The sequence below is a fragment of the Hibiscus syriacus genome, unplaced genomic scaffold (assembly GCF_006381635.1).
Source record: "Hibiscus syriacus cultivar Baekdansim isolate YM2019G1 unplaced genomic scaffold, ASM638163v2 tig00110831_pilon, whole genome shotgun sequence".
NCBI classification, from domain to species: domain Eukaryota; kingdom Viridiplantae; phylum Streptophyta; class Magnoliopsida; order Malvales; family Malvaceae; genus Hibiscus; species Hibiscus syriacus.
Genome location: NW_024062882.1, coordinates 5943595 through 5956060, shown reverse-complemented (window position 1 = coordinate 5956060; position 12466 = coordinate 5943595). Strand labels below are relative to the sequence as shown.

The 12466-nt window shown below is 32.5% G+C and overlaps 1 protein-coding gene and 1 non-coding gene across 2 annotated transcripts; both read right to left on the bottom strand.

The window, feature by feature from the left end:
* Nucleotides 1–764: 764 nt before the first annotated feature.
* On the bottom strand, nt 765–8701 carry LOC120142700 (tetratricopeptide repeat protein 5-like). Its single transcript, XM_039157216.1, has 13 exons — nt 8449–8701; nt 7617–7726; nt 7407–7517; nt 7241–7298; nt 6266–6355; nt 5173–5267; nt 4927–4980; nt 4163–4300; nt 2191–2242; nt 1950–2064; nt 1305–1374; nt 1102–1173; nt 765–1002 (listed from the first exon to the last, which is right to left on the bottom strand). Exons 1-13 carry the CDS (start codon nt 8624–8626, stop codon nt 886–888), a joined length of 1260 nt encoding a protein of 419 aa, XP_039013147.1. The 5' UTR covers nt 8627–8701; the 3' UTR covers nt 765–885.
* On the bottom strand, nt 5942–6014 carry TRNAK-CUU. Its single transcript has one exon. It is a non-coding gene; the product is annotated as a tRNA-Lys (tRNA).
* Nucleotides 8702–12466: the final 3765 nt, after the last annotated feature.

The following is a 12466-nucleotide window of genomic DNA, read 5'->3' as shown; positions in this document are numbered from 1 at the left end:
AATGAATCTAATATTCAATTTTTCAAATTGAATCACTGGTATCAATGGATTATATCAATGGACTCAGATCTTTTTGCAAACTCCTAGTGCTAACTCAAATTATATCATTTCCTTTCTTTATCGTATTAAATTTATGGTTAAATTACGTGTTTAATACTTAAATAATCAGTTTTAGTATATAAATTTTTAATTTTTTCAAAATCATATTTACATTTAATTTTTATTTTATTTTAATTACCCGTCTTTAAAAACTTAATACATTTAATATCTAAACTATCAATTTATTTTGTTTTAGTACTTAAACTTATAACTTTTTTTAAAATGACAATAAAATAAAACAAAAATTAAACGTCAGATGTGATTTTGAAAAAATTAAAAGTTTAACTATTAAAATAGATTAAAACTGATTATTTAGATATTAAATGCATATTTTACACTAAAGTTATTTATAACTAATTAGTTTGAAGACAAGTTATATATTGTTTTTTTTAAGTTTTTTTTTATTAAACTAAGATGATTACAAAGTAATATTTGTTTTAAATACTCTCATCCAATTGAGAATGAAAATTCAATATCTCAATTGCAGTCACTAATCCTTGAACCCATGACCTCAGAAACAACAACTATATGGTCCAGTTTATGTTGTTTCTACGACACATAACATGCATATTTTTTTAAGACAAATTATATATATATTTTTAATTTCAAACCTATAATACAAAGTTTGGCTGTAAGACTTTGTTCATTCTCATGCAACCAACAACTTTAGCCATTACACACATCCACTGCCCTGCATCTTTTCCTGTATGTATCAACATAAAAAGTAAAATAAAAATGGTTTATGTAAGCAATAGGCACAAATAATCATCAAACTCCACACAATATTCATGGTTTATGTTGAGCATAGATCGATGTTTGAATGGCCTGATGACGGGGAAGAGCTTTTCCGTTTACGAGCACTTGCTCCAAGAAATCAACACGAATCGACTTGAACTTGTAACACTGCAATCATTGCACCCCCCATCAAATACTACAGCATGTTCATATTTTGAGCCCTTCCCAACCAGAAAAAAAAAGAGAGTAAACTCCAGGAGAAAATACCTTTCCTTTCCAAAAAAAGTCGACCTGGCGAAAATGAGGATCCAACAAAGTGAGTTGATCTCCTTCTTTAATCTGCGACCAGAAGGTTTGATAGATTCAGATACACAGCTCTGGATGACTAATAATCAGAACCAAATTGAAACAGGAGGAAAAAAATAGCATCGAGGCTTGAGTCGAAGTAAGCAGTGAAGCAGAACACTTACCGTATCGTTGCGTATGCCATATACTGATAGAACAAAGCAACTTTGATTTGAATCGCACACCAAATAGTAACTGCTAAACCAAAATAAATTTCTCATATTTTGCCTAAGAATTCAACAGATAGGAAAGGAAAATAAACTATTAGTTTAAAACAAAAGAAAGCCACATTTTACAACTAAAAATCCAAACCTACAAGAATCAGAACCTCAAGCAACCTAAGCCAGAAAACCCAAAAATCATATTGAAATTGTTACATCTTTTAAAGATCTAAAATAGTCTTAAAGCCGAACGAACATTGCCCATAATATATCTATGATCTCAAGATGTAGCACTAACATTTTACATAAATCCCACATTGAACTTACTTTTAAACCATAAGAAACCCCAATAGCAATTAAGTCTGCAGCAACATTGCAGGCCAGCATTCTGCTTGTGGAAGTCCATTTAATGATTAGCAAAATATACCATATGACATTTTTAGAGTAACAACACAAATGACATTCAATGTGCTTACTGCTTACATCCATAATTTTGAGATCATGGCTTAAAAAGAAAAATCATACAAGTTAGATACGTATATATAACTTTATAAGCACTACAAAAAGAAAATAAATAGAACAAATGGAGATGTGAAGTAGAACTCGTACAGGGGGGTTATATTCTCATGCTTAACAAACAACAGCACTTTTCCCTGTACAGCAACTGCTTTATTCAGACCTTCTGATAGCACATCTATAGTGGCCTTTCTATACGAGGAGTTCACTAACACAAGAAAATGCAAATAAAAGGTACTCAGTGCATTCCAATTGATAATAATTTTGGTAAGCAGCTCACTTAGATTAATATGAACAAACGACCAAAACACAGTAGAAAGATCAGACCGCTTACAATTAACAGCACCAATTGTTGATGAAGCAAGTCTTTTTGCCTTGGAATGTCCCTGTATAAACCTATCTATCAAATTTTCAGTGGAAAATAATATTACACAACCATCACAGAATGTTAACTGATACCAGTAAGGAAAAGCAAGTATTCTCTCATGATGCCATAGCCTATAGCCAATAGCCAAATCACTGAAACTATAATTTACACTAGCGATTTCACAAAATAAGTTTTGCGTTATGCACTCTTCATTATCAAAACAAACCTATGAAAGCATGTAGCATTATCAATGTGAGTGGAATGAAAAGCCAACAAATTGGAAATAGATGTTCACAAGACCATTAAGAAGAGACATCAATAGAACCGTAGACAACGAATCAAAATTGTTGGAAACCATCCCCCTATCCCTTGTCTCTTCCAAGTACCAGATGAATACACAAATATGCGAGAAAATTATGCTTTCATTTTAAATGGCAACTTTAATTTGCTTTTCTGATGAGATTTAATAGGGAAAAGCCACAAGTGTTTTTACATGCAAAATATATTAAAAGAAACTAAGGCTTCAATATTGAAATGATTCACATAGCATTGTAGTCTATTGAGGTTCACTTCTAACTTATATTACCAAATCATTATGATACAAGGGTTTAGGGATATATTCAGCATTTTTGTATTTCCCTTTAAATTTAGGGAAAATACCTATAAGTGCTTATTTTATTCTCAATTTCAAGAAGTCCCTAAATTGTGATAATTAGGATTTTAAGATTTAAACTATTGGCTTCATGGTTTCTCCATTTTTTCTACCAATTATTCTATCTTTCAATAGATTCATCTATTTGATCACCCTCTATAGTTTTCTCTGTTCACCATTTATCTGGCTTTTTTGCTTACCTGTTCTGCATCACTATATTAGGCAATTAGGAATGAATGGTACATATTAGTTTATTTGAAAAAGGATTAAATATGTCAAAGGTTTTTCTTTGTACTATTTTAAAATTTAAAAATCTAGTCCCTATACTTATTTTTGCTACATTGACTAGTTTTATTTGAAAATCTTGGTCTCTCCCCTAACTTCTGTTAGTTCTGCCGTTATATTTTCTAGTCCTATACACTTGCAATTAATCCATTAGACCTTTAAAAGCTGCAAATGTAGATGATTGAAAATTGTATTGTTCAATTAACGATAATAATTATTTATTTTTAAAGATTAAGGGTCAAATTGATAAAAATCTCTAAATGAAGATAGTTGCCAGGTCAGCAATTAACACTAAAATTGAACAAAAGTTAGGGCAGGACCAAGATTGTCAAATAAAAAATAGAATAAGAACTCAATTTTACAAACAAAAAAAGTATAGGGACTACACTTTAAATTTTGAGATAGTATATCGACCCCTAGCATATTTAAACCTTTGAAAATGAGGCTTAGGAAGCAGGTTTTAAAAATGAAAAAGAAAAGGAAAGAAGTACAGCATTGCTCTTATACCCAAGAAATATATCAAAAGAAAATTGGATCCAACTATATATTCTTTCACGCATTCAATATAGACATGTGCATCTATAATGAATGTTTGCACGTATTTCATAAAAATTTCTGTTTCACATTAATGCTCGAGATTATTTGAATACTGACGGACATAAGAACATTTATGAATTAATATTTTTACCTCATCCTTCTTTTATCCTATTTCAATGTGAATACTAATGACATTTAGAATTGTACATGTAATATACATTGCAAGCTTCTACAGTGGAACTTGTTCAAAATATGCATTTTAAGTGGTAATGAGATCTGGCAAGAAATTGTGTATAAAAAGAAGCAAATCTTCATAAGCTGGTTTGAATGTGGGGAGTAATTTCTCCATAAAGGAAAAGTGTTGAAAATGAATCACCAGAATAAGGGCCATTGCATAAGACAACTGATTCAGCATTTATCCATAACCATTCTTTTGGCTTCTTAGAGAGAAAAAAAATACATTACCCTAAGCAAATTCTCCAGTTTGTCAAGAAGATTGACCATCTTTTCAACCTCCTGAGATGCATTGAGACTTGGATCCTTCAAGGCAGCAGCTTCAAATCCAGCAAGAGCCCTATCATAATTCTCTAGATATCTGTTTACCTGAAAGTAGAAAGTTCATCAAATCCATAGCAGAAATGACCAGCAGCAGCATATCCTATTAAGTGAATAAGTAGATCTTATATCAGACATGTATACTGCATAAGATAGTTAACAAATTGAAGTGAGACACACGTTTCATCTGACAAGAGACAAATTGAAGTGAGACACACATTTCATCTGACAAGAGAGTAATTTTTTTAGCCCGTCAATCTTTTAAACTGAAAAGGGAGCAATATACCAATGTAATTAGTCACTTGTCATAAAGAGAGACCAGGAATTCTAAGAGATCAGGCACAAATAATTTAAAAGGCTCTCAGGTTTTGTTTGATTACTAGGATTTGAAAGAAAGAATTTGAATTTAAGGGCTAATGCAATAGTGTGATAAAACACATTCAAATATTACTTTCATGAATCTTTTTCAAGTTTATGGATTTGCTAGGAGCCTGCTTAGTTGTGAATTTCAAATACATATAGGTGCTTGTGAATTTAAAATTCGTCTTTTCATACCTTTCAAATATCAGTATTAAATCTTGACTAATTTGTGCATGGGAGGTCATTTCATTCTCATAATTCATCTTTCCAGACAAAGGGATCAAAGTAAATGGTGGATTAAGTAGTAAACTCACTGTTGCACAATTAAAATACAGGTCCGGATTTGACTTCATTTTTTCATCCTTCTCCTGTCACATGTAAACAATAATTAAACCACATCCCATAACGTAACATCACTACATTGTCACATAATTACATAATGTTAAAAAAAGCAAAATACAAACCAATACAGAAAAAACATTATTGTTGCCACACTGACAATCATATGATAAGCCTAAACAATTGAATAATGCACTGAAGTTCTGAAGCCACCAACTTACAGAATTTTGGTACGCTTTTAAGGATTGAAGAAGTTTGCTATGATCCCAAGTTCCAGTTACAAAAAAACTTGTCAAGCAAGCATTTCCCAGATTATCTGTCATAGGAAAATTATTCCACGTTGGGAATCAGTGGCGGATCCAAAAATATTTTTGAGGGTGGACACATATATACTAATTATGTAAATTTTTCGCATAGGATAGGTACAAATAAAATTTCAAGGTGGGCACCTTCAGTAAAATTAAATGAACAACTAACATAAATAAATTCGGATTTCAGTGTAGGCACTTGCCCACCTTCGAAACCATTTGCAATCGCCACTGTTGGGAATCAGCGTTCACATTTCGCACCGTTAAGAATTAAGGGTAAAGGCAACAATTACATTTTCTAACATGCACATAAAACAAGAAATGAAAACCAGGCATACATGTGCTTGAAGTCAACTACGGAATTTGGTATTGAGGAAAACCAAAGCGGTCAAGTACTGCATTAGGAACAGAACCCACCCTTTCAGGTTGCAGAATCCAATTACGTTTTTACCTCAAACCAAAAAAATGCTCATTGGCACTTTACATATTATCATAGTTGGATTCAAAAAAATATATAAATTATGTTTTATTTTTATGTTAAAAAATAATAGCATAAGAAAATGAAATAAATTAGCTGACCTTATTCCCATATGTAATGCGGTAAGGGGGAGATAGGGTAGTAGGCTGCCCCCAACGCTAGGTTGAGAGCAACTTCCATGGAAGACCTCCGGCAATTATGAATTGCCCACCGTGGGACTCGATCCCACGACTACAAGGTTAAGAGCCTTGCGCTCTACCAACTGAGCTGGACGGGCAATTCATAAGAAAATGAAATCTTTGACAATATTCTTTTTCATCCCTATGTGACAAAATGTACAAGAACATAAACTAACACCCAAAAAAATAGTAGAGGTAAATTTTGGAGTTCCAATCTTGTGAAAAGGTACATTTGAACATTATCCCTAATAAAATTTAAAATTAGCTGAAAAAGCAGGCCTGCTACATACTCTGTTTCATTTTGAAGGCTGTATGGTTTAAAGCATGATACAGGTTTGAAGAATCTTACACCAAGAATAACCATCCTTGACATCCAAAGTTATAGCTTCCTTAGCATGTTGAATGCTCTCCTCAACCATTGCAGACTGATTATCGGCACCTACAAAAGGCGGAACACCTTTGTTAGAAACTATGAAGCACCTTTGCTCATGATCAAGCCAGGAACAATCCCCAAATAAGAGCAACCATATTGCTTGACAAATGATGATACAGATTTCCATGTCAATTAATTTGTTTTGCATGAGGGGTAAAACTCAAGGCAGTTTTCTGATGCTCAGCCACCTAAGCTGTAGCTTTTCAAAACCTTAACAGTTTGTTTGGATGAGGAAATATCAGGACCTAAAAGCATCAACAAATTGGCTACTTGATAGTTGTATTGTCTTTAAATTGCCACCGACAAAATAAAAGAGTGTGGCTGCCCAAAAGTCAATAACGACTTCCTTTGTTGAAATCCAACATTTTATTGGTTTGGTAGTAAAGAAAGGATCCAATAGAAATTGTTGAATGCACCAGCAGCAGGTTACCCTGCTTTAAGGAAGCAATGTCTTCTAGACACGGATCAAGAATCAAAAGCAACTAAACCACACAGAAGATCAAGAAACCCATACGCTTATACTAATATCAAGCATGTTCAATTTGTTCTTCAGTTGAAACAAGTTGGGTCCAAGTAAACGAAAGAAATTATTTATACATTTGTTATTTTTCCTAATTTCTCTGTGAAAACAAATTCCCTTTTGAAAGTGCAAGTTTGCTAATGTGTTTTGCCTGAGTTCTCATGCTCAGCTTCTCAATTTCCAAAACCCACCTAACAAAGCATTCCAACAACACTTTAAAAATGACTGATTGACTACTAATAATCCCCAAAAGGCCGGTAATTTTAAGTCAAAGAACAGATTAGTTGGATTCCCAACTCCTTAAGTATCCGAAAACCATGCACAACAGAATAACCAAAAGTGACTAAGAAAAAAGAAACAAAATCCCTTGCCTTGAGCCATTCTTCTTTCCAGCATTGATAATTGGCACAGAATCTTCTTATTTGGACCCTGTATGATACAAAAACAAAATGTACAACTAATTGTCATGAACTATAAATAAGGCATAACAACTAAAAATGCACACTTAAAAGTCAAAGCTCTAATGTGGGTGATAACCTTGCTAAGTGCAAGATTAAAGCAGTTCTTAGCTGAAGTAAAATCTCCCTTCTTCCAAATGCAGTTACCCAAACAGAGCCATGCATCTGCAAGAGATGGATTCAGTTTAACCTGGAGAAGGAAAATATTAGATAAAAAGTATGAGCCTTACTCAGAATCCAAGCATTATGGAAAACCATTAAACCAAGACAACACTCTGTTCCCACTTACTGCTTTCGAGAGATGGTCCTCTGCTTCTTTCCTATAGTCAGGTACAGCATCTAATATCTTCCCTCTCAAATACTCGTATGTTGCGCGCTGTACAGGCAATTTTCTTTGTTCTGTAGTGAAAATGGTAAGTTAATTGTTTAATGGGCAAAAAAGATAGATATAAACATACAGGTTAAAAAAAGATGAAAATTCCCAGTCCCATTTCTGCTTGTTTAATACCATGGTGTCACTGCACATCAATGGGTTATACCAACATGAAAAAGAAATATAGGAACACCCATCTAACAGAAACATGAAGGTGTAAGTCCGAATTCTGTCCCTTCACTATTTTTAATTCGACAGTTTAGACTTTCTAGTCTTTACCTCAATATTAATGAATCGAATCCTTGCATTACAATTCAGAACCCAAGTAAAAACTTTACTGCTAATTTGGATAATGCAGCATTTTGGCGATGGCGTGGCATCAAAATAACAGCATTCCACTTTCTTATTGGAGCACAAACATCAACAAAAACTTCAAATTAAAATAGTTTAGAATTAGTAGAAGGGCCAACTTCAGACTTTTAGACCAAAATATATGCATAAACGTCTAGTGATAAGCATTCCAGTTATCACAGTATTCTCAAACAAACTTCAACTCATCATTCTTCCTTTCAAGGCAAAGAGGATGGAAACAACAAATTAAAAGGGCAATAAATTTGAATGTAGAACACCAATCTATTTGCTTGCAACCCAAAAATGGAAAACTAAAAGCATTTTCAAACGCAACTTTACTTAATCCAGGAGAATAGAGCAAACGAAAGAAGAATCAAGGTACGATTTGAGAAAATACCAGCAGGAATGGAATCGAGGAGCTTGAGAGCGAGATCTGATTCGTGTTGAAGTTTAGATGTTTTATCATCTGGGTTTAGAGGGAAAAAAGTGTCTCTAATCTCGTACAAATCATCAGCTGCTTTTCTGGGTTTTCCCCATACATCATACTCTTCGTCCTTGCCCACAGCTGCAGCCATGTTACTTCGCCGGAGGAGAGATGTTGGATTTACTGGAGAGAGGGGGGGGGGGGGACGGACGTTGGCAAAAAAGAAAAGAAAAGCCCAAACACAGGTTTCCAGCACTGTATTTTTGGCCCAATAGGGCATCCAGATAAATAAAACTGCTGTCGGAGTTTTATCCTGAGAAGATAAAAACGACAATTGAATATGACCAGCGAAATCACGTCACTAGCGTTACGAATTTCTTTTTTAAATATAATATTAAATTATAACCATAAAAATAATATTATTTTAAATAAACTTATCATCTCGAAATGATGAGTTTTATTAAAATAATATTATTTTTCCAGTGATTTAATTTAAATTGAAAATTGGAAAAATATTAAAATTCGTCACCTTAAAGTAAAGAATTTCTTTAAAATAATATTATTTTTTTCGTAGTTATTTGTTAATATTATATTTAAAAAAGAAAGTGGTAATGTTGAGGTGACGCGATTTGAGTGATCATATTCGGTTGTTGTTTTTATCTTCTTAATGCGAGGAGTTCAAACGATCATACTGATATATGACTGAAAAGTTAAACAGATTGTAATAAATTTTGTTTAAAAGAACATTGAACTATAAACATTACATTAAACCATTAAACATTACATTATGGAGAAAAAAACAATGAACCATGAGAAATGCACATTAAGAAGAAAAAACAACAATTACCTTAAGGACGTAAATAAGACTAACCTTACACACACCTTAAACATTAAATAAAATCATAAACATAGTAGTATTCATTATGATGCTTTAATCTTGTAATTAGTAGACTCGTTAGAAGTAATATTAAGTTCTACAATTCTCCATGCTTTTTCTTGTTGTCGTTCACGTACAAAATGGAACCATGCTTCTGGGTCTCCATCATTTATGTTTGATTCTTCGTCATTTGTCTGAGTTGGTGGGATATTCGAATTGGAAGCATCATCCTCAACCGTACGAGCAAGGTCGAGATCAGCGAACTCTACGAACAAATCGACATTATACAAAGAATGATAGAAGTATGTCTCAATTATACCAGCAAGGTCGACGTCATCGATTATTTGAAACCTCGTGCAAGATAGTGGCAATTTATAATATAACGAAGATGTTCTTTCACTACTTTCGAATCGAACCCTTGTTTCTATATTGATCTTCAACTCGTCTAGTTGAATATTTTTTCGAAACACATGGTTAAAGATTTACAATCATAAAAAATAGTTGCACAAATATTTGCCATGTTCGCAAAAAACTCAAGTTTTGGAAGTGAAAGACTGAAGTTGTTTTAGATTTTTTTGCTTCAAATGAATAAAATAGCTTTCACCATACACATATTAATATGTTTATGAAAAGTTTGTGGACTGAAAAGTTTATGTCATGGTGCATTATTTTGTATATAGGAATTGCACGTTTTTGTTGATATGAAGTGATATATCACCACTGGAAAGTTTTCTGAAATGAGTTGATATATCGCATAAAAGTTGTTGAAGATGATTAATTGGGCACTAAAATATTTCTGTCACGGTGCATTATTTTGCCTATGAGAAATACATATTTTTTCTTATATGAAGTGATATATCACTATTAAAAAGTTTTCTGAAATGAGTTAATATATCATTGAAAAGTAACTGAAGATGATTAATTGGGCATTGAAAAGTTTCTGCCATGGTACATTATTTTGCCTATGAGAAATACACGTTTTTCTTATATGAAATGATATATCACCACTGAAAAGTTTTATGAAATGAGTTGATATATCACTGAAAAGTTGCTAAAGATGATTAATTGGGCACAAAAAAGTTATTGAAGATGATTAATTGGGCACCGAAAAGTTTCTTTCATTCTGCATTATTTTGCATGTGAGAAATAAACGTTTTTCTTATATAAAGTGATATATCATCACTGAAAAGTTTTCTAAAATGAGTTGATATATCACTGAAAAGATGCTAAAGATGATTAATTGGGCACTAAAAATTTACTGAAATGGTTCATTATTTTGCCTATGAAAAATGCACATTTTTCTAATATGAATTGATATATCATTAGTGAAAGTTTTCTAAAATGAGTTGATATATCACTGAAACGTTGCTAAAGATGATTAATTTGGCACACTTAGATTCTGCCATGCTGCATTATTTTGCCTATGAGATGACATTTCACTGAAAAGTTTCTGTCACGAAATTGAATTATCATTGATGATAGCTCATTTTTCTTTTAAATTGGCTTACTTCATGTGAATCTTCACAAAACTTTTTTACTTTTCACAATTGCATTGAACAACCAAAAACCTTTCTCAAGCTATGGCTAACAAATTTTTCATAATCATCCACTCAAATGGCCAAGTTATCCAAACTGATAATGGTGTTGGGTTTATGTCAAAGAGGCCCGTAAACATGGTGTTCCTTGTATATGTATCTCATTGTCAAATGAAGTAGAAAATTGAAAAAAAAAACTTGGACCTTCTATTTCATGTTTAAGTTATCGACACATTATTTCAGAGACTCCGCTCAAATATGGAGCAATCCAGATTGATGATGAGGATGGAGTTGTTATGGTTGGCCTGCATCAATCTTCAAATAATCAAATTTTTAGGATCGAAGAGGCTTAATTGAACAACCAAAAAATGTGCAAGAGGGGTGAATTGGCAAAAACGATTGAGGGAGTTAGGAGAAATAAAAGATAAAAAGTTTGCACAGAGATTTATAGTGGTTCGACTTCTCAACCAAGTTTACATCCACTACCTTAGCTCATCACTAAGGATTTTCTAACAAATTCACTAATTTATTTTTTCTTTTTACAGGATCAAGAGATAACCTTTACAACTCCCTAGTTTTTCACTTGGCTAAACTAGAACCAATCCCCTTTACAAATGGTAAAAAGAAGTAAACAAATAAAACTTCTCAAATGTAGGTTGTTTACAAATTAAAGTTCACAAGAACAAAATATTTACAAGAGATAGTAAAATAAGAATGGAAAACTCTTCTCTTGTGTTTGAATGCTTGGATAGATGTACTAACCCTTTTACAAGTGTCTTGAACTTGTATTTATATGTTGGAATGAAGTTGTTTCTAGTAGTTGGGGATGATTTATAGCCGTTTTGGGATGAAATATCTGCAAAACAAAACTACCCAGTATAGAGGGTATCGGTACTCCTAAAGGGAGTACGGTACTACATTTGTTATTTTTAAATCAACTAGCCGTTGGGGCATGATGGTATCGATACTACTATATAAAGTAGTATCGGTACCCATTTGGGTATCAGTACCATTTTTGCATTCTGGAATTTGAGCAATACTGGTAGTATCGATACTTCTCTTACCTGTATCAGTACCATATGAATAGTATTGGTACTGTTCACGAGGTATCGATAATGTAAGAACAGTATAGATACTTCTTGACGTGAAAATCAGTTTGTGCTCAAATCCACTTTTAAGGACTTTGAATTATTTTTTAAAACTTTGAATAAATTCAATTCAAATCCAAAAAACATTTTGTCTTAATTGTTATATCAAAATATAGTTCAACAATCTCCCCCTTTTTGATATAACAAAAACATTTGAAAAATTATTTTTTAAAAAAAACTTCCCCTTAATAAAATATTTAATGAAAAAGATACCAATTGTTGGAAAATATGTGAAAATGTTCAACTCCTCCTTTTTCATTAAGAAATTGAATTTTTTAAACCATATTTCTCCCCCTTTTTATATAAAAAATGATTCAACTTTAAAGTTCAAAAATAACATTGGAGAGTTAGTGATAAATTTAACATTAAAAGCATTTGAAAAAAATAAAAAGCCCCCCTAAAAAAAAGTGCATCCCAAACAAAGTTTGACT

Excerpts from the sequence above, each read along its gene's own strand:
- LOC120142700 (XM_039157216.1), bottom strand. The coding sequence starts at position 8,626 with ATGGCTGCAGCTGTGGGCAAGGACGAAGAGTATGATGTATGGGGAAAA. Across the intron at positions 4,301-4,926 it reads TGTATTTTAATTGTGCAACA|GTAAACAGATATCTAGAGAA; the intron begins GTGAGTTTACTA and ends TTCTACTTTCAG. Across the intron at positions 1,003-1,101 it reads ACTTTTTTTGGAAAGGAAAG|TGTTACAAGTTCAAGTCGAT; the intron begins GTATTTTCTCCT and ends CAATGATTGCAG.